The 26,459-nt window shown below is 44.4% G+C and overlaps 1 protein-coding gene across 4 annotated transcripts in view; it reads right to left on the reverse strand.

Annotated features, from left to right (window-relative positions):
* BAIAP2 (BAR/IMD domain containing adaptor protein 2) overlaps positions 1-18,674 on the reverse strand; it is a 137,004-nt gene extending 118,330 nt beyond the window's left edge. The window contains exon 1 of one of the 4 annotated variants that reach the window (XM_030208593.1): positions 18,479-18,674. In XM_030208593.1, coding sequence (XP_030064453.1) covers positions 18,479-18,550 — 72 coding nt within the window. In that variant the 5' untranslated portion in view covers positions 18,551-18,674. The remainder of the gene's footprint in view (positions 1-18,478) is intronic. The other 3 variants (XM_030208590.1, XM_030208592.1, XM_030208591.1) reach the window with 3 other exon arrangements.
* Positions 18,675-26,459: the final 7,785 nt, after the last annotated feature.

Consider the following 26,459-nt stretch of genomic DNA (forward strand, 5'->3'; position numbering starts at 1 on the left):
ATATAACAATAACCAGTTGATAATCTTGTCTCTTCTATATTGCAAATTTGTAGCTTATTTGCTAATTCCTTACTCTCACCCACTTCATCACACTACTTCACTACTCTTGAAATTTAGACTATTTTTACTGTAAGCCACACTGAACTCCAGCTTGTTTTGGGGATAATGTGGGATATAAATGTCATAAATAAAATAGTTTAGCATCCACGCTGCCTGCTGGGACTTAACTTCAAAATGAATCAAGCTTTTAAACAGATGAAGGTCTTTCGGGGAAAGCCATTTCGTCAAGACATGGGACCAACAATGAACCATAATGATCTGAGATCTTTGTCTTTGGATAATCTCTAATTCAGTAAGGGCTCTTGAGTCCTAGACATGTCATGCAATCACTAAGAACCAGCCTTATTCAGAAAGATTTCCCCACTATATGCCTTATGGGATGAACAAAGGGTTAACTAGGATAAACAAAACTCTTAGCATAACTGGCCGAGCCTTGGCAACTAGTGAAAACAATGTTTCAATTGTACCCTCTGGGCATCTCCCACAAGCTGCTTGCCTTCCCTATGTTGTGTGGGTAGGTGTCATCCTGAAGACCACAGATAAAGGTTCAAAAGGTCCCTGTTTCTTTCCACAGCTTTTAGCACAATTAAAAATTACACAAAATCTACTGGTCCCAAAAGGCCAAAGTGATTTGTAACATTAAATACAAAAACTGCAATGATCAACTTCCCACAACCCTAGCCTAGTGGTTAGTGCAGCGGACTCTGATTCTGGGGAACTGGGTTCGATTCCCACTGCAGCTCCTTCTGACTCTGGGCAAATCATTTAACCCTCCATTGCCCCTGGTACAAAATAAGCACCTGAATATATGTAAACCACTTTGAATGTAGTTGCAAAAACCTCAGAAAGGCTGTATGTCAAGTCCCAGTTCCCTTTCCCTATTGAGATTCTACATGGAATGTTGCTACTATTGAGATTCTACATGGAATGTTGCTACTATTGAGATTCTACATGGAATGTTAATGTTGCTATTCCACTAGCAACATTCCATGTAGAAGTCGGCCCTTGCAGATTAGCAACACTGCCGCATTGCTGATCTGCAAGAGCAGGCTTCCACATGGAATGTTGCTAGTGGAAGAGTAGCCTAGTGGTTAGTGCAGTGGACTTTGATTCTGGGGAACTGGGTTCAATTCCCACTGCAGCTCCTTCTGACTGTGGGCAAGTCACTTAACTCTCCATTGCCCCAGGTACAAAATAAGTACCTGTATATACGTAAACCGCTTCGAATGTAGTTGCAAAAACCTCAGAAAAGCAGTATATCAAGTCCCATTTCCCTTTCCCTCAATAACCCAGCAGCAGAGGGGGGGGGGGGACCTCTTACCCCAACACCATCACCCCCAGCCCTACAGCCAGGTTTAACCCTCTATGGAAAATGAGATAACACAATTCTTTACAAAGAATTACAATTGCTGGGTAGTTTGAAAATGCTTTGGCATTGAGAAAAGAAAAAAAAGCCCTAAGCTTAACATGAATAAATGAGCAATCAACTTCTACAATCTACTTTGCTTAATTACAACAAATCTGGCTTGGCTCTTAACTGGCTACAGTCTTGGACATCCCCCTAAGCACAAAACGGAAATGCTGTTACATCCAATTCTGTTCACCTTCACTAGAAGGCAGATGCACGGTCAAACTCCTTGCTGCACCTACCTACATGGCTATTTTTATTGTTTTTTTCGGAAGCAAAGTGAACTCACTTTTTAATTACTGAACCAAACAGGTTTTCAGCAAATACAGTTTAGAACAAGCTAAAACTTAAAATTATTTTTACAACCTTTTGTGCCTATTGTACAATCTCTGGGGCCCTAAATGTATTTATTGGGATTTATAAACTGCCCTTATGAAGAGATTCACCCAAGGCGGTGTACAGCAGGTACAGTTTAACATTTTAAAAAAAAAACTTACAATTTTGTAAACAGCATAACAGTAAAATAACCAAAGAATAAACCTAAATACAATAAATGAAGTAAACTTGAAAACAGTAAATTGAAACCTAATAAAAGAACCACCATGAAAAGTTATTAAAAAATACACACATTTAACAGCACTGGAATTCAAACACCAGAGATATAATACAATGTTAGCATAATACTAATGATACACCCACTAAGCATGCATTAGAACATTCAACAGATATGATGCTAAAGCTCTCTCTATATAAAAGGCAACCCCAACGTTCTGAAGCCTCCACGGAAGTTGAGGCGCCCGAGATATCCGGTGTGCCCTGGAGTGTCTGCACCGCCCTCGCGTCAAAACGTCATGACGTCGAGGGTGGAGCTATAACACTCGAGGGCCGAAACGCGAGGCGAACGCGAACCCCGAACAAGTAACGCAAGTAGCTCCGAGGGACGGAGGGAGGGGGCCCTTGCTAGCGCCCGTTTCACTGCACTCAGAAATGGGCATTTTTTCCTAGTTTTCTATAATGGCAGAGAACATCAAATTCAATTGGACCCAGCGAGCTGGAGTCCAAAAATTTAACACACACCCTATAACAGCAACATCTCTTTAATAAAGCTGTTATCCAACGTGTGACCAGTAACTTTTTTCCTAGTTAAATACAGCAACTGACCAGTTGATGGTCTGCTGAACTGCAAAGGCACGCCTGAGAGACTTGGACCATCTCCAAACTCAGGCATTTCATATTCGGAATAAAAAAATCCCATACACCTTTCTTACAACCTGAGCTTTGCACATACCATAAATAAATCAGTGGGCTGAAAACCAGGGGGTCTGGGTTTGATTTCCACTGAAGCTCTTTAGGACTGGCCAAGTCATTTAACCCTCCATTGACTCGGGTACAAAAACAGATTTGAGCCCAGTAGAGACAGACTAAGAGGCAGATGCAGCAACCAAACGTAAAAAAATCTAAATCGTTAAAGTCCCTAACGATTTTAAAATAACGAAACATGCACCAAAAAAAAAAAGTCACACATGCTGAGATCGGTAGTGAAACGTACAATGTATCAAAGAATCACAATACACATCGTTAATCGGCCCCCAAATCATGCGCAGAGCAGCCAAGCGTTATGTTAGCTGCTCTGCGCATGCCACAAACAGTCAAAACACAGTCAAATCGCAAGCACATGGCTCCCAAATAAAAACAAAAATTAAAAAAAAAGGGTCGGGAGGGGGCAAGGGCGCTCATCAGGAGCGTCCTGTACAGACGGCCTTGCCCCCCCCCCGCTGCTCCCCACTTTCCGCCGCTCCCCCCACCCCAAAAAAGCAAAATTCTAGCAGCCCCTGCCCCCTCCCCACTTTCCGCCGCTCCCCCCACCCCGAAAAAGCAAACTTCTAGAAGCCCCTGCCCCCCTCCCTTCCTCACTACTCTCTCACCTCAGCTCCGCCTCCCGACATCCTCCGTCCGCGCCCCGCCCCTTTTGGGGTCGTCGCCGCCATTCCCCTCCTCCATCGGGCCCCCCTTCCTCTTACCGGGCCCGTGCGGCGCCTCTCTCCTCTGTCCGAAGGCGCTGCACGGGCCCGGTAAGAGGAAGGGGGGCCCGATGGAGGAGGGGAATGGCGGCGACGACCCCAAAAGGGGGCGGGGCGCGGACGGAGGATGTCGGGAGGCGGAGCTGAGGTGACAGAGTAGTGAGGAAGGGAGGGGGGCAGGGGCTTCTAGAAGTTTGCTTTTTCGGGGTGGGGGGAGCGGCGGAAAGTGTGGGGGGGGGGCAAGGCCGTCCGTACAGGACGCTCCTGATGAGCGCCCTTGCCCCCTCCCGATCCTTTTTTATTTTTATTTTTTATGTGTTTTCTGAGGTCCTTTGGACCAATCACAGCGCTTTTAGCTCTGCTAATGCGCTGGGATTGGCTCAAAGTTTGTTTATTTTTTCACTTAACACTTTTTCCTGCCACGGAGCTGTCCTAACGAGAGGTCCAGACCTCTCGTTAGTTTTCCTGCCTTTTTCCTGCGTAAAGGCAATCGGAAAAGGTTAGTGCATGTCGTTTCAATGGGGTTTTCACACTAATTGCTCATCTCCATTCCGTTTTCGTTAGCTGCTACTGTCGTCGGAAAATAGGCTTAAGTGCATGGAAAGGATAGGAAATTCTTCCCTGAGGGCTCATTTAACGATGAAAAACGTTTAGTGCATCTACCTCTAAGTACTTTTTTTTTTTTTTATATGTGAGTAAACTGCTGTACCACGAAAAGGTGATATATCAAATCCATGACCATTTACACTGAATTCATAGCTCAATGCATCACCTATAAACAGGGGCAAACCTAATCAAAGGTGTGTATTGCTTTGTTTGAATTCTGTGCATTCTAGCTATCTTGTTTGCATTTGAAAAGAAATTCTCAACCCACATCCTTCAGCACACAATGAAATGACAAGCAGCTGCTATAGAGTTTGAAGTGGACCATAGGCAGAAAGTAAGTGACACCATGAAGCGATAAGCAAGGAATATGGCAGCTAGGGAAGAATTATGCTGCCACAAAAGCTATTACAGCAAACCAGCTGTAAAGTGCCATTTACTACTACTTAATTGGGTGGCGGAGCAGGTGGGGGGGGAAGAGGGGTTGGTGGTTGGGAGGCTAGGATAGTGGAGGGCAGACTTATACGGTCTGTACCAGAGCCAGAGATGGGAGACGGGACTGGTGGTTGGGAGGCGGGAAATACTGCTGGGCAGACTTATACGGTCTGTGCCCTGAAAAAGACAGGTACAAATTCAAGATATGAGTTTTATCTTGGGCAGACTAGATGGACCATGCAGGTCTTTTTCTGCCATCATCTACTATGTTACTATGTTAACATTTCTAAAGCGCTACTAGGGTTACGCAGCGCTGTACAATTTAACATGGAAGGACAGTCCCTGCTCAAGGAGCTTACAATCTAAAAGACAGGTGTACAATCTAAAGACAAGTGTACAGTCCGTCTGGTAGGTAATACTATATTTCATGAGAGGTTAGGTGCCGAACGCGGCATTGAAGAGGTGAGTTTTAAGCAGAGATTTGAAAATGGGTAGGGAGGGAGCTTGGCGTAGGGGATGACATTATATATTCTTTATACCCGACCTAGTTGCCAGTCTTTGTATAACCCCCGTGCCAGTCGGACCACCACTTGATTTGACTTCCACAGTGGTCCATGTAGGACTGGCAGACAACAGGAGAAGGGAACTAGCAGATGCCCCATCAGTCTGAATCCACTTGAGTTTTGTTTCCAGAATCAAAGTGTGACAAAACTTTGGGACAACATCCTGGGCCTATACTAGAGACGTCCTGATTAAGATCCGAAAGCGAGGTGCCATTAAGCTCCAATGGTATTTCGTGAAGTGTCTGAATTGCTTGTTGGGCCAATAAACAGCACGCAATGTTTTTATTTCCAATTCTACATTGCCTAAAAGTAGCAACCCCCAGAGATCAGTGAAACTAATTTCCTGGGAAGCTTTAGTCAAATTGCTAATTTATGGTTCATTACAAAATTTCCCTTGTAGGTCAGATGTTTCTACAGTCAAGCGATGGTGAACTACATGTGTTATCCTCAGTAACACTCATAAAGGAGTCCCAACTAGACTGCCATGCATTTTTAGCACCAATTACTCCAGTTCTGTTGAAACCATTAAGGCGGTTATTGCACTTTCAGAATCCCTGGCTAAAATATACTTGATCTGATGTGGCCCTAAGGTCCTGGGGCCATATTTATTCATCAATATCTCAGACTGGACATCTGTTTGCCCTGGTGTTGCTTTAGAATTACAAATGTGTTATTGAACTTAACATAGTAACATAGTAGATGACGGCAGAAAAAGACCTGCACGGTCCATCTAGTCTGCCCACGATAAACTCATGTGTATACCTTACCTTGATTTGTACCTGTCTTTTTCAGGGCACAGACCATATAAGTCTGTGCAGCAGTATTTCCTGCCTCCCAACCACCAGTCCCGCCTCCCATCACCGGCTCCGGCACAGACCCCGTATAAGTCTGCCCTCCCCCATCCTAGCCTCTCAACCACCAACCCCTCTTCTCAACCACCAACCCCTCTGCTAATTCATCAAATTCTGCAACTTTTTGGGGGGGGGGAGGGGGGGGAACAGGCACCTTAATGGGGCCATGTCCAAACAGGAATGATCAGTTTCCATCCAACTTACATTTTTAAGTCTTATGAAATCTGAGACTTTGATAAATAGCCAAGACCTTTCTGTTATTTTTCCCAGCCGGCTACAGCTGGCTGACCTCAATCTGCTAATGTTGCAACTGTATATTGCAAAGGAATTCTTCATGACGCTTGAAGTGTTATCTCACCGAGTTCAACTTGGTTCTTTGTGCATCATTATGGCTTTCAGATTACTGTGAACTCCATGCATGTTGTATATAGAGAAGATAAAGGTAACACAATGCAGCTGATACAGAACATTCTGGCTCCATTGCTTATTGAACGAAGCCTTCACAGTATCTCTCTGCACTTTTGTGCTCTTCACTGGTTCTATAAGATAAGCAAAATTTGTAAAAAGGTTGAAATAGGATCTAATCACACCACCTATCAGGGATATGATTGATTTTTATCTATCTGGCAGGAAAGGCTAAAGGCGGCTAGGGCTCTTCAGCTTGGAAAAAAGGCGGCTGAGGGGAGATATGATAGAGGTCTATAAAATAATGAGTGGAGTTGAACGGGTAGATGTGAAGCGTCTGTTCACGCTTTCCAAAAATACTAGGACTAGGGGCATTCGATGAACCTATAATGTAGTAAATTTAAAATGAATCGGAGAAAGGTTTTCTTCACTCAACGTGTAATTAAACTCTGGAATTCGTTGCCAGAGAATGTGGTAAAGGCGGTTAACTTAGCAGAGTTTAAAAAAGGTTTGGACGGCTTCCTAAAGGAAAGTCCATAGACCATTATTAAACGGACTTGGGGAAAATCCACTATTTCTGGGATAAGCAGTATAAAATGTTTTGTACATTTTTGGGATCTTGCCGGGTATTTATGACCTGGATTGGCCACTGTTGGAAACAGGATGCTGGGCTCGATGGACCTTTGGTCTTTCCCAGTATGGCAATACTTATGTAGATATGGTTCGATGCCTTCCCCGAGAGAGTTTATAAAGTAGAGATGCAGAAATCTGGCCCAGCCATAGATATAACACAACGATGCAACACACTACTGGCTGGAGTAACATCTCAAGCCTCAGTCCGCTATTTTAAGACTTTTCATACAGACCTGTGTTGCATCAGCTAATCTACATATTTCATATGCTGGTGCTGTAAGAATACTGATGGGTGGGGTATAAACTACAAAACAAATGTTTTCTATGAAAGCTAGAGTGCATCACTGCTTTGATTAGGTTTCAGGTATTAAGTGTCACTGTCTATCGTCAGTTTTTAGAACTTTACATTTTGCTTGTTCTGCTTACCTTGGTTAATTGTTTTTAGCGTTCCAGCCAGTTTGCACAGCTCATTGTTCCTTCTATTGGGGTGATCTGTAAAACTTGTGCAGACAGCACCAAACCACCCCCCCGTCCTGCATATGGCATTTAATGTGAGCAAGTACGAAATGATGCATGTAGGGAAGAGGAACCCAAACTAGAGCTACATGTTGCAAGGTTTCACATTAGGTTCACTCTGGTGGATCCTCTTCTACCTCTATCCCTCTGCCTGTCGGCGTACCTCAGGGTTCTGTTCTTGGTCCCCTCCTCTTTTCTATCTACACTTCTTCCCTTGGTTCATTAATCTCATCCCATGGCTTTTCCTACCACCTCTATGCTGATGACTCCCAAATCTACCTTTCTACCCCTGATATCTCACCTTGCATCCAAACCAAAGTTTCAGCGTGCTTGTCTGACTGACATTGCTGTCTGGATGTCTCAACGCCACCTGAAATTAAATATGACCAAAACCGAGCTTCTCATTTTCCCCCCCAAACCCACCTCCCCGCTCCCCCTGTTTTCTATTTCTGTTGATGGCGCTCTCATTCTCCCTGTCTCCTCAGCTCTGGCCTCCCACTTAGTCACCTCTCCCCTCTCCAGTCGGTTCAAAACTCTGCTGCCTGTCTCGTCTTCCGCCAGGGTCGCTTTACTCATTACTACCCCTCTCCTCAAGACCCTTCACTGGCTCCCTATCCGTTTTCGCATCCTGTTCAAACTTCTTCTACTAACCTATAAATGTACTCACTCTGCTGCTCCCCAGTATCTCTCCACACTCGTCCTTCCCTACACCCCTTCCCGTGCACTCCGCTCCATGGATAAATCCTTCTTATCTGTTCCCTTCTCCACTACTGCCAACTCCAGACTTCGCGCCTTCTGTCTCGCTGCACCCTATGCCTGGAATAAACTTCCTGAGCCCCTACGTCTTGCCCCATCCTTGGCCACCTTTAAATCTAGACTGAAAGCCCACCTCTTTAACATTGCTTTTGACTCGTAACCACTCGCCTCCACCTACCCTCCTCTCTTCCTTCCCGTTCACATTAATTGATTTGATTTGCTTACTTTATTTATTTTTTGTCTATTAGATTGTAAGCTCTTTGAGCAGGGACTGTCTTTCTTCTATGTTTGTGCAGCGCTGCGTATGCCTTGTAGCGTTATAGAAATGCTAAATAGTAGTAGGAAAAGTATGTATAGGTCATCACTGATACACTGAAACCCCCTTGCTCAATGTGCAGAAGCTGCTAAGAAAACAATGTTGGGAATTAGGAAAGGAATGGAGAACAAAACTTATGCCTTTGTGTTGCTCCATGGTGCAACCACATCTTGAATACTGCGTGGTCCAAAAAGACAGCAGGATTAGAAAAGGTACAGAGAAAACGATAAAGGGGATGGGAAGACTTCCCTTATGGGGAAAGGCTAAAGAGGCTAGGGCTCTTCAGCAAGGAGAAGAGATGGCAGGTCTATAAAATACTGAGTGGCATGGAATGGGTAGACATGAATTTGTATACTGGACATTTTATCTGTGCTTATTTTGGTCTCTTATGTTTATGCTCACTTATTTTGAGTGTTTTATACCATACCTCACCTAGAGATGAAAGGACAGACTCTTCATGAAATTAAAATGCCCTCTTCCTCTACCTTAGAAAAGTTCTATTGCCACTTATACTCGTGACAAATCTAAATGCTAAAAATAAAGCCATTACCTAATCAAAACTAACAGCCATGTAATTTAAATTGCTAAATATGTTATATCATCTCTTTTAAATAAGAAAGGCTGTATCTTCTAATCTTGCTTTACTGAAAACAAGGTTTGCTCCACCTGACACCACCCTTTGTTTCAGTACATTGAGTTTCTGTTCCTAAAATGCATTAAGTTAATCCAATAAAAACTTGTTTGCTAGCCTTTATTGTTTTTTGTTTCCAAAGGGAAAGTGCTTTTTTTTTTTCTTGGTTGGCCCACTAATGGGCTGGTCATCTGTGTTCTTGCTCCTGCCTTTCTAGCATTAAACAAACAAGACACCACCTCCTGTATTCAAAAAGAAACTGGTATGAAACACTACTTTGTTTTAACTACTACTATTTAACATTTCTAAAGCGCTACTAGGGTTACGCAGCGCTGTCCAATTTAACATAGAAGGACAGTCCCTGCTCAAAGGAGCTTACAATCTAAAGGACAAATGTACAGTCAGTCAAATAGGGGCAGTCTAGATTTCCTGAAAGGTATAAAGGTTAGGTGCCGAAAGCAACATTGAAGAGGTGGGCTTTGAGCAAGGATTTGAAGATGGGTAGGGAGGGGGCTTGGCGTAAGGGCTCAGGAAGTTGATTCCAAGCAATCTCCAATAGTAGCAACATTCCATGTAGAAGTCGGCCCTTGCAGATCACCAATGTGGCCGCGCAGGCTTCTGCTTCTGTGAGTCTGACGTCCTGCACGTACGTGCAGGACGTCAGACTCACAGAAACAGAAGCCTGCGCAGCCTTCTACATGGAATGTTGCTAGTGGAATAGCAACATACTACTACTACTACTACTTCACATTTCTAAAGCGCTACTAGGGTTACGCAGCGCTGTCCAATTTAACATAGAAGGACAGTCCCTGCTCAAAGAGCTTACAATCTAATGGACAAATGTACAGTCAGTCAAATAGGGGCAGTCTAGATTTCCTGAAAGGTATAAAGGTTAGGTGCCGAATTCAACAAAATGTGTACTTCTCTCTCTTGCAATAGTTTACCCAAGTAGAACATAGGCCTGGAAGCAGCAGCACCAGCAAGAAAATTTTAGCTCACTTAACCAACAGTTCAAAATGAATCATACTTTGAAAGCTGTTCCTATTTGGACATACTCATCATCATGGATGAAAACAAAGAGCATGGAAGCGGAATGGATTCAATGCAGGCACCACACTGATGCTACATTAGTTTTACATGCAAGGACTTTGGTTAAAGCAGGGAGCACCCTAAACTTGCCATAATGTCAGAGCCACGGCTGCGTCGGTAGCCCACTTGTGATCAGCCTCCGCTGAAGAGATTTGCAAGGCTGCGATGATGGGTCATGTTTTGTGTTGGGTGTACTCTTTCCCACTCTCTCTTCATCCAATCATCTTTATTCCACTCTCACCTACGCCCCCCCCCCCCCCCCCCCGAGCAGGGCATGCCCATACAAACCCCTGATAGTGCATCAGAGCGCACCAGTCTGCCCCGAGTCCTGCAGTTCCAGGAGCCAAAAGCATCCCCCCCCCCTCCTTACAAAGAGCAGGGAGTACCTCCCTCCTCCCCTAGTAACACCGCTCAGCCTGTGACAGGTACAAACTTGGGCCAAGCTATTACCATGGTGATCAGAGTCAGCTGGATTCAGTTTTGGTAGATTCAACAGTGCTAAAGAAAAACTGATCCATGGGCCAGATCTGAGGACAGCACAAACACAGGATTAAAAAAAACCACACACACACATACCTTACACCAAGGGACCCCCCCCCCCCCCAAAAAAAAAAAAAAAAAAAAAAAAAAGAAAGGGTCAAATCATTCCCTGGGCTACAGTTTGGAGACCTCTGAACTAAGCACGGACCCAGAAATAAGTTTCAAAATAAAGCCAGCATTCATTTTAAAAACACGGTCAGTTTTTTTTTTAGAAGGCAAGAAAAATTCAAAAGGGCAAGATAGTGTCAGTAGGTTCCTTAACTATTTTAGGAAAGGTTTACCAGTAACAGCTGGGAAGAAGAGAGACCCTCAACCTACTTATAGGAGGTAGAGAGAAAGGAAAAAAGCCAAAGTAACAATACAGTGACTTATCTAGTGGGCCGATGGAGAAACACAGTTACCACAACATGCATATTACTGGGCACACAATGCGCAAAGGGGTTCAGCACACGAGTTAACTCATGCAGAACACATGAGCACATAGAGGCATATTTTCAAAGCACTTAGCCTTCCAAAGTTCCATAGAAACCTATGGAACTTTGGAAGGCTAAGTGCTTTGAAAATATGCCTCACAGTATATTAAAATGAATGGTATTAAGTATCCTGTCACAATGCCTAGGAATTTCACTGCCAGGTCATGACAGCGTAGAAAGGTTATTAAGTCCAGGTTTTTTTTTTTTCCCGTGACCACAGCAAGTGCTGCAAGTGGTAACAGCTCTGTATGCATTCAAAGAAATGAAAATGTGTGCAGGAACTGGAACATTGTTCTGTGCATAGATAGTAGCTTGAAGGGGAGGGGGGGGGGGGGGGGAAGTGTGCGAGAAACTTTTGTGAGGCTAATATTTACGTGCATCACATTCTGGTTTGCACGCAGAAAACATGTGCACAGTGAAGATGCTCTTACCGCAGAACCTTTTGTATGCGTGTCTAGTGAGCGTTCCCTGATTTGCATACAAATTCTGCACGTATTGAATTTGCATCTCATTAGCTTACTGCATCGCTGCAGTATATTTCATTAGTAATGGAGTAGAAGTCACTTGCTAAAGCTATCAGCGCATGGCTCTATGTGGCTTTATCAACCCCTCAATCTGAGAATCAAGGCTTTACAGCAGATAAAGTCTATATGGCCTTCTCACCTCTGCCCATCCAGTCCTTCTACTAACAAAGATGTCAAATGAGCTAGTTATCAGGATCTTACACTTGCCTATTTAAGAATTTCAAGTTTGACAGCAATCACATTCTGCTATAATTAGAGACTGTACAGCAATTTAAAATCTGAAAAAATATGAACAATTTTAAGCAACTGGTACAACCCCTTTAATTAAGCTACACTAGCTTGATGAACGCACGTGCCCTTTTACTAAAAGCTTTGCACATGCTAAGAGAGAAGACCGTAGAGAAAACAGCATCACTAAAAAAGGTCTCACGCCCCACTCACAAACGCTCACCTTGGTTTTCTCCAGAACTTCGGATCCTTAAACGTGAAGGACAAAAACTGGAAAGGAGATGGCGTAAATCTCGCCTGGATAAAGACAGACTAAACTGTAGGAAGCACATGGCAAAGTACCGCCAAGCATTAACAGCAACCAAAAAATAGTTTCTCGCAATGCATTGTACAGGCTGCCTATTCAACCAATCAGTTGTTCAGTATAGTAAACAGCCTACTGAAACCCCCACAACAAAACCAGCCTGCCTAGTCTAAACTGAACTGCAATGATTTGCTGCATATGTTGTCAACAAAATTAAAAGTCTCCATCAGGATTCACTGGCAATCCCACCCAGTCCCCAACCAGTCAACCAGGGGTGCACAAACTCGCCCCCTCCTGACAGAGGCAGATGGGACACTTTTAACCCAGTGACTGAGGAGAGCCTTGACAAAATCCTAACAGACATTCAACCATGGGCCTTATAGAAGCATGGGCCTTATAGAAGGCGCTACAAAAATTGTGAACACCTCTTTCTAATGGGCAAACTACCAACAGCATTAAAAAGGGCAGTGGTCCGCCCTCTGCTGAAGAAAAACAACCTTGACCAGGACAAACTTGAAAGTTGCAGGACAGTATCCAACATCCCGTTTCTAGGGAAACTCATAGAACAAACAGTCTGTGTTCAACTTAATGAATGGCTAGAAAAAAGAGTAACTGGCTAGATCCATGCCAATCTGGATTCAGACCCGGTTATGGTACAGAAACGGTCCTTGTATCCCTGCTAGATGATCTTCACAGAAACCGAGAAAAGGGATTCGCCTCAATGTTAGTACTGCTTGATTTCTTCAGCTTTTGACACCGTGGATCATGATATCAAGCTAGGACGACTGACAGAAACAAGTATCAATGGAACAGTACTTGCTTGGTTCAGATCCTACCTATCAGACAGGCAACAACCCATAATGTTTGGCAGCAACTCAACACCATGGACACTGACCTGCAGGGTACAACAAGGATCGATACTGTCACCTATTCTGTTCAATATCTACCTCAAACCACTAGCTGAGCTGATTCGGTCAATGGACACTCAGTTCTACATCTATGCGGATGATGTGCAGCTATTCATACCCATTGGACCTTACTTACCTACAGCCTTGAATAAACTGATTTCCTGTCTAACATCAATTCAAGAATGGGTTAAACACAACAAACTCAGGAAATTTAGACTGTCCCAACTTGACATTTCGTCCTTTAGATTGTAAGCTCCTTTGAGCAGGGACCGTCCTTTGTTAATTTGTACAGCGCTGCGTAACCCTAGTAGCACTCTAGAAATGTTAAGAACTAGTAAACTTTGCCTGAACCCAAGTGAAAACCGACCTTCTCTGGGTCCCTTACACAAGTGGATACATACCCGACATCAAAATCCCTTTTGAGAAGTATGAACTCCCCCTCAAATCACAAGTCAGGAACATTGGAATACAGTTAGATTCAACACTTACACAAATTCCCCAACTCCAAGCAACCTTCAAGGGCTGCTTCTACTATTTGCAACAGCTACGCTGCCTCTCTCCTTACATCGAGCAGGTAAATCTTATCCCAGTTGTGCATGCCACGATAACATCAAGACTTGATTACTGCAATGCACTATACAATGGTCTGACTACAAAGGGCCTGCACCAGCTCCAGTTGATTCAGAATGCAGCAGCAAGACTCATAGAAGGTTGCAAGCGACGTGACGACATACCACTATAACACCATTTTTGCAAAAACTTAACTGACTACCAGAACAATACAGGGCTAAATTTAAAACTCTATGTCTGATCTTCAAGGACCTGAAAGGAAATGGCTCTGAGTAGCTGAAAAATAGGATGATCCTCCACACACTGCCAAGGACACTAAGGTTCTCCCAAGGACTTTCACTAACCACACCCTCTCCAAAAGACATTACACAATGTGGAGCCTTCTCTGGAGTAGCCCCCACACTCTGGAATGTGTTGTTTAAAAGGCTGCGCTAAACACAAGACTATCTCTACTTCAGGAAGCAGGTGAAAGCTTGGCTCTTCAACCAAGCCTTTACTGGAAGAAGTAACTAACTCATTAGTCTCACTCACACACACAAGGAGTGACACAGGGCTCTACATACTGCAGCAGGATATGTTTATCCACTCCTACCCTAGCTGAGATAATATTTAACCATTTCTCTGACCTCATGTGCAACTTTCTTTAAATCAATCACCTTACTTTCTAACTCTTCCTACTTTCTTACCCTTCGATATATTACATCTGCTTTACCCTTCGCTATCAATTATAATGTTCTACTGCATATTGTGTTGACATTGTAAGTAGTAACTATGCCATACTTTGTATTTGAATATTTTTACTGCTTTGTCTATTGTACACCGCCTTGATTGAATTCCTTCAAAAAGGTAGTAAATCCTAATAAACAAATGTGCTGCACATCCTATGAGCCACAAGGCACTTAGTGTACACTTTACTAAAAAAAATTCACATACTGTTCAGAACAGAGTGTGAAGTAGACCAGCACCATTTCCTGTGCAAACTTATTTTTATAGCATCAGCTTTATATTTTCATCATTGGTAGTTTGCCTACTTTTCTTTTTTTTTTTGGGAGGGGGGGGGGGGGGGGGAGAACAGAGGTGTTCAAAGGACAAGAAAGTTATATTGCCAGTGGGAGGAAAGGGGCCAATTCAGCATTAGCATCTGCAACATGGAAGGAATTCATACCGCCATCCCTCTGCCCCTTCCCCAAACTACACCACTGAAAAGCAGAGAATGTCCTTAAACCCAAGTAAAGCAATTTATTCTGGGTAAGAATCCCTACCATTACCATGTGTTTTCTGCAGGGATGGCTGGAAAACTTCAGGCTATTTTCAGTAGGCCAGAAGTTGTGCAAGTGAAGAGTCAGTTCCAGAAAGAGTCCTCACAATACTTACCTAACAAGCATATAAACCCTTCCTAGAATAAAAACTACACAAAAACTTTAACTGAAGTAACTACAATAGTAGCACTTATAAAAACAAGTAAAATCCAGACTGCTCTTGAGCATAGCGCTCTGTAATGGTGCTGTGCTAATGATTCATGCCATTACATTAAAGTATTCCTAAATAATGGATCCTAAGGAGCTTAGCCGAGATTGGGTGGCAGAGCCGGTGGCGGGAGGCGGGGATAGTGCTGGGCAGAGCCAGTGCTGGGCAGACTTATACGGTCTGTGCCAGAGCCGGTGGTTGGGAGGTGGGGATAGTGCTGGGCAGACTTATACGGTCTGTGCCCTGAAGAGCACAGGTACAAATCAAAGTAAGGTATACACAAAAAGTAGCACATACGAGTTTATCTTGTTGGGCAGACTGGATGGACCGTGCAGGTCTTTTTCTGCCGTCATCTACTATGTTACATGCTGTCAATATTTGGCCTATGCCATGCTAATTAGACCACATTAAGGGGGAAAAAAAATACCAATTCACCTACAACCTAAAGTATATTTGTGTCTGTAAAAATGTGAAAAACCAGGGGAAGCAATGCCTATTACCCTATCCGCCCCCCCCCCCCCAAACAAGTGTGAAAAGTACTGCCTTTCTGCAAGTTTAACATGCCACAGTTGTCAGTGAAACTCAGGCCACCAAATAAAAGCAATAGATCCTCCAATATATTAGTGAAAGCGTATTACAATAAATCTCAAAAGGAGCAAGCACTTGTAACCTTTTTGAGGCTTCCTGCAGCTTGTGCAACTCACTGGTGACTTCTCAGGTCACACCTCTGTGCCACTGTGATAGCAGTGCAAATACAAGGTAAGGATCCAATGACTCAGGCATAACTGGGATTATGCTTCTTCCTTTCCTGCTCTCTACCTATTACTGAAACGTAGGAATAGTTGCCAGTTTTTCCATACAAATGTGGGGAAGGGGTGCTAAACATAAAGTACCATCTCCTGGGTACAGTAAAGCAGCCTGCATCTATAGAGCTGGCACCTATGGATGTAGGCAAATGGGGGGAGGAAACAGCTAGTTAATGCTGTTGCCACCTCATTGAGCACAGGGCTATCTGTGCCATTATAAAGGCCTAAGGAAAGGCTGTTTTTGAGGGGAACATGCTGTGGAATTTCAAAGTATTAAGAGCAGCTTACTGCAAGCACTGCAACAGAACCAATACACCAGAGCTTTCAAAGCAGTGAAGCTCAATGATGGCAAGCACATATCCCACGCATCACTTACACCCCCTCAGTGATGAGGCATCTTATCACATTCCCTCCACCTTTACAAATTCAGCTTATGGGACTTGCAGGAGCAAAAAGGATTTATCTTTCTTCAACAAAAAAGGACTAAATAGCAACAAAATATCAGCACAATTGAAAAGTGCTCAGTACAATGAATTATACCTCATACCATATATGGTGAGATAAACATTATACAGGGGCCATCACAGCCCCTTCTAACTCATTTGAAGGCCCTTGATCCAAATTATGCATGAAGATAGCATAGAGACAAGGGCCTTTGAATGACTTGGAGGGGCTGTTGTGTGCTGTGGGGGCCCCTGTATAACGGTTATCTCACGACATATGATCAGATGTAATTGATTGGTCTGAGCACATTTCATTTTTATAATTATATATTTCTTTCAATTTATAACGCACTAACATTTTTGCTAATATTCTAGTGGAATTAGCACATATGTAATTGAATTGCTTCCATTGTTTGCGATTGTTTATAATAAATAGTGACGAGTCCATATGAGAAAAATATCAGACATGGCACAGCTTAACTACAACCTAACCCTTAACCCTCTATTCATCTGTTCAGTACCCATGTTTGTTTTAATCATTCGCATGATAAATCTCTCTCTATTTCTGCTGTTTTTCTGTCCATCTTACACTGTGAGGTCTGTCGACCATGGATTTCTGTTGTGTGTTTAGTGTAGTGCTAGTAATTCACATTACTTTACATTTGTCCACATTAAATGTCATCTGCCATTTAGCTGTCCAGTCTTGCAGCAAATTTTTCAGTGTTTACTACACAGAATTCAGGATGAGAATATAAAAATATGCACATTTTACTCCTGCTCCAGAAAAACAATCCTTCTCTCCACAACATGAGAAAATCACTGTAATTAACCTGTACTGCTGGCTTTGGAAAAACTGCATAGCAGACATCTTAGAGATGGAAAAGCATTTGCTCCACCCCCCACTCACCCAAAACAACAAGTATTAATACTATATCCATAAGAACGAGCCTCTTATATTTTCCCTTTGATTACAGAAAATAATTTCGATTTCCTAGTGCAAAGCATTTGAGTAGCACTTGGTTTAATTATTGTCACAACTTATGTACCACCTACACCTAAGCAGTTCACATGCAGGTTGCTAAAGAACTCTGCACTGCTTGCCTTTTCTGTTTGGGGGAATATTATTTTTCTCTGCCACTCCCTGCCAAGATAAACCCTACTAAACAAGTTCTATCGGAACGACAACACACAGCCAAAGTAAACACAGCAAACGCATCACATGCATAGGGCAACCATCGTACCATGGCAAGCACAATCCTGAAGTTCATACTTAAAAAGCAACTTTCAAGCCATGTCACAAATGATAAATAAGAGCCCCCCCCCCCCCCCCAAGGGTAGATGCGACCTGGTGGCCTGGCGAATCGATGCTTTGATTTATTAAGCTGCCTAAGCAAACGCATAGCTGTGAAATCAAGGAGATCAACAACAGATCTAAAAACTTCGATAAGAAGAAGGTATTTGCGGGAAACTATAGGCAGTTGTGATTTGTTGCTGTTCGTAAACATTGATCTCCGTCGGGGTGAAATTTTGCACAGGTTAAATCTAGAGCCAAAGATTGCAAATTAGAAGAACGCACAAGGCAGAAATGCACAACCACCTTCCAAAGCAAAGCAGGGCAACAAGTCGGGGGGAGAGAGAGAGAGAGAGAGAGAGAGAGAGAGTCAAGTGCAGCTGCTGGTGACTAAAGTGCTCGTCACTCATAAACCGTCCAGGGAAGTTTGCAAACGCCTAAGCGCAGGGCGAGGCTCCGGGATGTCCCCAGGTGCAGGGGAGTCGCGCTCTGGGCCACGGGGTCCTGGTCCCTTCCCCTCCCCCCTCGCCATGGAAGAGGAGGGGGGGGAGCACAGGAGACCGGCTCATCTCTCTTCCCCTCCCCCCCCGGGGGGGGGACACCGACACCTCCGCGCGCGCGGGGGGGCCGCACTCACCTTATAGACCGTCTCGGTGAGCCGGTGAACCTCCTCCGAGCGCGACATGACGAAACCGGGCAGAAGAACCATAAACCAAACGTTGGGCGGGAAGAACCGTAACTAAAACCCCCGCAGAAGAGCCAGAAAACTCAGCCTCTGCCGCCGCAGCACCTCCGACGCCGCCTTATAAACTTCTCCTGAGCGCGCGCGGCCGCCTCCTCCGCCCCCGCAGGCCGCGCCGTCTCCACGGCAACCACCAACTTCCGCCGCCCGCCGTCTCCTCATTGGTCAACGGGACCGACGGCGCCGTAGCTGACTGGCTCAGAGCGGGCCCCGCCCACATCCTCTGCCGGGATTGGTAGAGCGCGCTGTCCATCGCCGTCTACCCACGGGAGAGCGCGGGGGAGGGAAAAAGAGGGGGCGGCTCGTGCTAGAGCGCTTGGCGCCCCGTGACGTCAAGCTTGCGTGGGCAGCGCGTGAGAGGCTGCGGAACCCCCGCAATGGCTCTGTCTCCGGCGGTCCTGGGCTGCAGTGCCGACGCCGCTCCGCTGGGTGGCGGCCAAAGCTCGCGCCACAGTGAGGTGAGGCACGTGCCGGCGCGCGCGAGGTTGCAGGATGCACATGCACTTAGTTCTCCACCTACCCTCCTCTCCTCCTTCCCGTTCACATTAATTGATTTGATTACTTTATTTATTTTTTGTCTATTAGATTGTAAGCTCTTTGAGCAGGGACTGTCTTTCTTCTATGTTTGTGCAGCGCTGCGTACGCCTTGTAGCGCTATAGAAATGCTAAATAGTAGTAGTAGTAGTAGTCTCTTGTAATCAGAGGTGATATTGTGATGTCATAATGCCTCAGGCCACCAATAAGAGCCAACCTCATCAGTGATGTCACAATGGCTTGATTGTCCTATACTTGGCTCACTTTTATTACATAGCTCTTTCAGCAGGGACTGTCTTTCTTCTATGTTTGTGCAGCGCTGCGTATGCCTTGTAGCGCTATAGAAATGCTAAATAGTAGTAGTAGTTCTCAAGTGCTGGGACCGGGACCTTACACGCTCCGAAATAGCGGCAGTGCCCACCGCTAGCTGCAGCCTTACCTGCCTCGGTAGCTCTAGATCAGCAGAACTGCTTGTTCCATGGGACTGTGAAATGAACCAGTACTGCTGTTTCTATGCGCTGCAGAGGGAAAACACAGCAGTCTAGGACTGTACCAGCTGTAATCATATGCACCATCTAGCTAATTCCTGCTCAGATGCAATGGATCCACCGAAGCTTAGCGGAGATGTGGTGGGAGGCGGGGCTAATGCTGGTCAGACTTCTACGGTCTGTGCCCTGAAAATGGCAGATAATGGCATACAAATCAAAGTCAGGTGGTATACACATAAAGCAGCACATGGATGGACCATACAGGTCTTTCTCTGCTGTTATCTACTATGTTACTGTGTATATGCCTGGAATAGACTTCCTTCGTCTTCAAGTCTAGGCTAAAAGCCCACCTCTTTGATGCTGCTTTTAACTCCTAGTGCAGTACCCTTATTTTATCATCCCCACCTTAGAAATTCCCTTATCTCTTATTTCTCCTGATTAGTTTGTAAGCTCTGCTGAGCAGGGACTGTCTCTTCATGTTCCCAGTGTACAGCGTATATCTACTAGCGTTATAGAAATGCTAAGTAGTAATAGTAATTGTAGACAAGGGAAGAGCAGGCGTCCTTGCACAGGAAAGGATATGTAATCCATAGGCACCACTGAGGATGAACATAAATTATACCTTCCTGGACACAGTGAAAGAGTTTGCTTAAAATTGGGATGCTCAGCACGCACTACACCTACAGAACTGGCACCTATGGACTCTAATCCTACCCAGTAGATGAGCTGAAGGACTAGGTAGTTGAAAGTACCAGGAAAAATCATTCAGATTTGTAACTTACCTACCCACAAAACATTAGAAAGTTGAGGAGCCAATGCACAAATCATTACAATGGCTTTAATCTGGTTTTAACAAGGGTTTTGTTGGCCAAGCAGTGCTCAAATGGTTTCAGCACAGGTATTAACTCATGCGGAAACTATTACTGCACACCACATTAAAATGCATGTTAATGCTGTCGCTATGTGTGCTACATAAAGAAGAGAAAGGGCTTCTGCTATCTCCCTTGAAAAAGCTGGTGGGGGAAATGGGTCCCCATCGGGAGTGGCGAAACTGGATTAAATAAGGAAGCTAAGTCGCCCTACTTGTTTTTGCTTTAATTTTTGTTTTTCTGTTAGGAGTTTGCACCACTTTATTATATGTATAAGCACAAAGTCAAATTTTGAAGTTAAAAAAAGTGCAAAAATATTTTAGGAGGCTTTTTATCAGCACTCAAGAAAATTATCTAGGTGCTGTTGTAGACAATATGCTGAAAGCTTCTGCTTAGTGTGCAGTGGCCAAATAAGCAAAAAAAGGGTGCTAGGAATTATTAGGAAAGGGATGGTGAATAAGACCGGAAATACTATAATGCCTCTGTATTGCTCCATGGTGCGACCACACCTCAAGTATTGTGTTCAGTTCTGATACCTCAAAAAAGGTATAGTGGAATTAGAAAAGGTTCAAAGAACAGCGACCAAAATGATAAAGGGGATGGAACTCCTTTCATATGAGGAAAGGCTAAAGAGGTTAAGGCTCTTCAGCTTGGAAAAGATACAGATGAGGGGAGATATGATTGAGGTCTACAAAATCCTGAGTGGTGTAGAACGAGTAGAAGTAAATCGATTTTGGACTCGTTCCAAAAGTGCACGGACTAGTGGACACTCAAGGAAGTTACGTCTACCATTTGACGCTAAGGCCCTGATGATCAAAAGCAAACTCCGGTGCTAGAGTCTGTTAACATCATACTAGCGCTGGAGTTTGCTGCCGACCCATGATCAGAGCCCTCGAGCGCCTGAAACAACACACTCGAGGGCTCTTAGCGCAAGTAGCATGCAAATGCATGCTAAACAGGGCTTCTAGCACAATTAGCTTGCAAATGCATGCTAATCAGTACTTAACGCATTCATCCCCAATGATCAGCGTCCAGCGCGCCAGGTCGCTGGCTGCAGCAAAATCAACACCAGCTCCAAGCTGGCGTTAGATTTTGCGGATCATTGGGGAGGGCTGGAGATCCGGTGGGTCTGAAGCCCACCCCAAACCCCCAGAAATCGAGAAGAAGCCGCCTCCGGCCAAGGGCTTTTCCACCCAGGGGAAGGGGTGGGCTGGAGACAGATCTCCTGCTTCAGTTACCCGCTCTCTTCTTCAGCTGCTAGCTCTCCTCTCTCCCTCACACTCTGGTGGGGTCTTAAGTGGTTAATGGCTAAACAGGACCCAGCCCATAACCTGCTGCACCTGTTTCCTCCTCCAGGACTCTCCCCGGTCCTAACGACCTCCTTCTATACATCCCCTTACTGGCTCCCTTTAGTGACTCACCCAGCCCTTCTCCCCGGACATTTTAGGGGAACAGCGCCCTCTAGGGGCCTAATCAGGGTAGGATAGCCTCTTCCTTATCACAACCTCCAGCCCACCCCAACTCCTCCCCCCCAGCGTTCTACTTCGAATACCTGGTGGTCCGTGGTGACAACACCCCCTCTTGGCCCCCCTCCAGGCCCCCCTACCTTTCGTTGGAGGAGGGACGCAGCATGCCTGCCTCCCTCCTCTTCCAGTCCATGCCGATGCAAAATGGCGACGCCCAGCACCGCCCATTGCATCCTGGGATGCGCTGGGCGGGGCTGCATACCATATAAGGGAGCGATTCCCTTACATGGTCTGTAGCCCCGCCCATCGCTGGGTGGGAGGGTGGGAGAGGGTTTGGCCACGACATTTTCTGGGGGTTTGGGGGGGGGGGCTGGAGACACACCGGAGCTCCAGCCTTCGTTTGGGCCTCGGCAGGCTGTTTGACAGGTTTGGGCTTTTGACAGCCCAGACCTGTCAAACAAGTGCGGGAGGATTGTGCTGAGCGCATGCTCAGGCGCAATTCTCCCGCACTCAAACATGATAATCAAAGATAATAGCGCTGCTTAGATTTGCATGCATTATCTTTGATCATCGATGCAGAAAAGCCCTGCGCTGTCCCGGCGCTATTATTAGGGCGCTGTTTGGAACAGCGCGGGGCTTTTGATCATGAGGGCCTAAGAGGCTAAGCGTGGTCCAGAGGAAAGTGACCAAACTAATGTGGGGTCTATGCCAAAAAAAACATGAGAAGAAACTTGAGGACATAAATAAAGGTGAGGAATCTCCAGAACTAAGGGGATATGATAGGAAGCTACAATGAGGTAAACTCGGGAGAAATGTCTGAAAACATATGGTGGATGTTTGGAATGCTCTCCCAGAGAAGGTAGTGGAAACAAAAGAGATTCGTTAAAGAGTGGGATATATACAGAGGATTACGTATCAGTTTTCACTATCAAATAGTCTAACACAATCTAGCCCAGTGTCCTGCTTCCAGTCCAGGTCACAAATACCTAGCAGAGTCCCAAATAGTGAAAGAAGAAAGAAAGGGAAAGCTTTACTCTCACAATATATACTCAAAGCAAGGAACTAATAACACTGTGAAAACATCACAACAATTCAAATTTATCCCAACTAATTTATTTATTTATTACATTTGTACCCCGCACTTTTCCGCTCATGGCAGGTTCAATGTGGCTTACATAGTAGATAGGGTTTCAGTGTATTGCAGAGAGAATTACAAGCTGTAGTAAAGCTGTAGTAACGTAGCATGATAGAAGTAGTTAGGTGATATAACAAGAGAAGGGGTAGTGGAGGTGGGAGAGTTAGGGAGGGGATGAGTTGTATTAGTCGGGAGATTTGGTGTGACAGGAGAGCATCAGAAATTCAATTATGATAGGCCACGGGATCTCCTATAGCGCCAGCTATTCAAGATTCTAGCCTAGAAGTTAAAATCAATCACTTGCCACTTACTGCCTCAGTTGAAATATTAAAAACAGCCAATAGACTACATAAATTTTATTTCTATCTCAAAAAAAGAAAAAAAAAGACAAATCATTTCAAATCTCATTCCTCCCTCAAAGACAAATAATTATCAACCATAAAAATGCACACAATCTACAAATCAATAATTTGGGGACGTGATATAAGTACCGCAACCAGACCCAACAGACACACCGCTATAGACACAAACCAAAACCGACTCATACCTATATGAAGAACAAAAAGACAATATAGACACACAGCAAGGACCCGACATCCAGCCATTAAACCAAAGTATTGACTATCATAATCTAATCGACTGCAGCATCGGAGGCAGTAACCTAATCACAACCATAAGAACGGACTAAAACAATGGAGGCAGCAACCTGATCTCAACCGTTATAATGGAGAAAATTAATACAACGAGCATACAAAATAAATTTAGGAGACAAACACTCATCACACCACCCAGGCTACCAAAAACACACACACAGGAACACCGACTTTCATCACACTGGGCTATTTCAATGCCAGATCCAACAGAAATAAATATTTTTTTTTTACATTTGTACCCTGTGCTTTCCCACTCATGGCAGGCTCAATGCGGCTTACATGGGGCAATGGAGGGTTAAGTGACTTGCCCAGAGTCACAAGGAGCTGCCTGTGCCTGAAGTGGGAATTGAACTCAGTTCCTCAGGACCAAAGTCCACCACCCTAACCACTAGGCCACTCCTCCACTGTTGCTACTATTTGAGATTCTGCTATTCCACTAGCAACATTCCATGTAGAAGTCGGCCCTTGCAGATCACCAAAGTGGCCGCGCAGGCTTCTACATGGAATGTTGCTAGTGGAATAGCAACATTCCATGTAGAATCTCCAATAGTAGGAACATTCCATGTAGAATCTCCAAAAGTAGCAACATTCCATGTAGAAGTCGGCCCTTGCAGATCACCAATGTGGCCGCGCAGGCTTCTGCCTCTGTGAGTCTGACGTCCTGCACATACGTGCAGGACGTCAGACTCACAGAAACAGAAGCCTGCGCAGCTTTCTACATGGAATGTTGCTAGTGGAATAGCAACATTCCATGTAGAATCTCCAATAGTAGCAACATTCCATGTAGAATCTCCAATAGTATCTATTTTATTTTTGTTACATTTGTACCCTGCGCTTTCCCACTCATGGCAGGCTCAATGCGGCTTACATGGGGCAATGGAGGGTTAAGTGACTTGCCCAGAGTCACAAGGAGCTGCCTATGCCGGGAATCGAACTCAGTTCCTCAGGACCAAAGTCTACCACCCTAACCACTAAGCCATTCCTCCACTATGATGATATAAGAGATCTCATAGAAGAAAAACATTACAATGTAGTCTGCATTCTGGAAGCCTGGATGGCCAAAGAGGACACAATCATACAACAATTGTACCCCCAGAACTATTTAATACATTCAATAAACAGAAGTGAGAAAAAAGGAAGAGGAGTCTCTGTAATCTACAGCTCTAACCTCCCACCTGAACTAAAAAAAAAAAGCCTTGAGGGGATTTTTCTAAACTTTAAATCATACCTCCATTCACATACCCATAGATTGATAATACTATACCAACTCCCAGGATCATGGCAGGGCATCATGGAAGAATTACACTCATAACAGAGTCTAGCGACCATCCCTATGACCACCATTGTGGGTGATTTCAACTCCATGTAGAAGATGCTGATTAGCTTCCTTCAGGAACTACACCTCAGACTAGTGAACACCTGCCCATCGCACAGAGAATGACATCAATTAGATGCTATCTATGTCCCGAAACTCGCAGTGGGCATGACCCAAGCAACATGGATCACCTCAGCACCTACAGGAATTTAACATCCCCATAACGTACCTCGACTGAAAGAAACCACGAAGGGGAACAAAACTATCCGGAGGCAAAATAAGTGAGCCCAAACTATGGGAACTAGTAGATGAAAAACTAAAGAGAAGTCAAACTCCCTACAACTCTGTAGACAAAATGGTCTCAATATGGAACCAATCGGTACAAGACGCATTGGATTAAATATCCCCACTACAAGAGAAAATGACATCCAAATTAAAGACAATCTCTGGTGCACACCAGAAATAAAAAATCTGAAAAAAAAAACATGCAGGAAACTAGAACGAACCTGGTTGAAAACCCAAGACGTTCAACACAAAGATACTTGGAGAGAACAAATCAAAATTTACAAGGAAAAGATAACATTGGAAAAGCAGAAATACTGCAGCCAGAAGGTGATTGAAAGCAGCAATTCAACACACTCCCTATTTAAACTAGTGAAATCACTGACCAAACCAACACAAACTCAGAATCCACTTTAACTGCAGAAATCCTCGCAACTTTCTTTCAGGAGAAGATGGAGAAACTACTCGACACTATTCCTAAGACATCAGCTCCAGAGAACCCAACAATAGAAACACTGGAAGACAAATACCCCACCGATCGCCAGTGGTCTTTCACAAAACCAAACTTTCTAGACCTCAAACCTACGATAACAAAATTCTCAAAGGGACAATGCATCCTTGACCTGTGCAGAGCAGACTTCTCTTAAATCAACACCAATGAAGATACTGAACTACCTAACCATGCTAGTAGAAACCATGTTAACTAAATGATGTTTCCCAAAAGAACTAGGAGGAATCGTACTTAACCCACTAATCAAAGGAGAATCACTTGACAAGAAGTCTACCAACAACTACCGACCCACCGTAGCTAAGATCCTGGAAGCCACAGTTGCCACCCAACTACAGAATTACATAGAACAACGCCAACTACTGGATCTAATGCAATCAGGATTCCACTCTAAATACAGCACAGAAACAGTAATGGCAGGGCTTCTATCAGAGCTACACATCCTCATAGATAAAGATCAGCAAATTTTCATTATACAACTAGACTTATCAGCTGCATTTGACCTGGTCAATCATGAGACCCTCTTAGCAATGTCCTTAATTGGTTCTCAGAATTTCTGAAATACAGATCTTTTCAAGTCAAATAGCAACAATCCCAATCTCAGCCATGGCCCATGAAACACAGAG

The sequence above is a fragment of the Microcaecilia unicolor genome, chromosome 6 (assembly GCF_901765095.1).
Source record: "Microcaecilia unicolor chromosome 6, aMicUni1.1, whole genome shotgun sequence".
Lineage (NCBI taxonomy): Eukaryota > Metazoa > Chordata > Amphibia > Gymnophiona > Siphonopidae > Microcaecilia > Microcaecilia unicolor.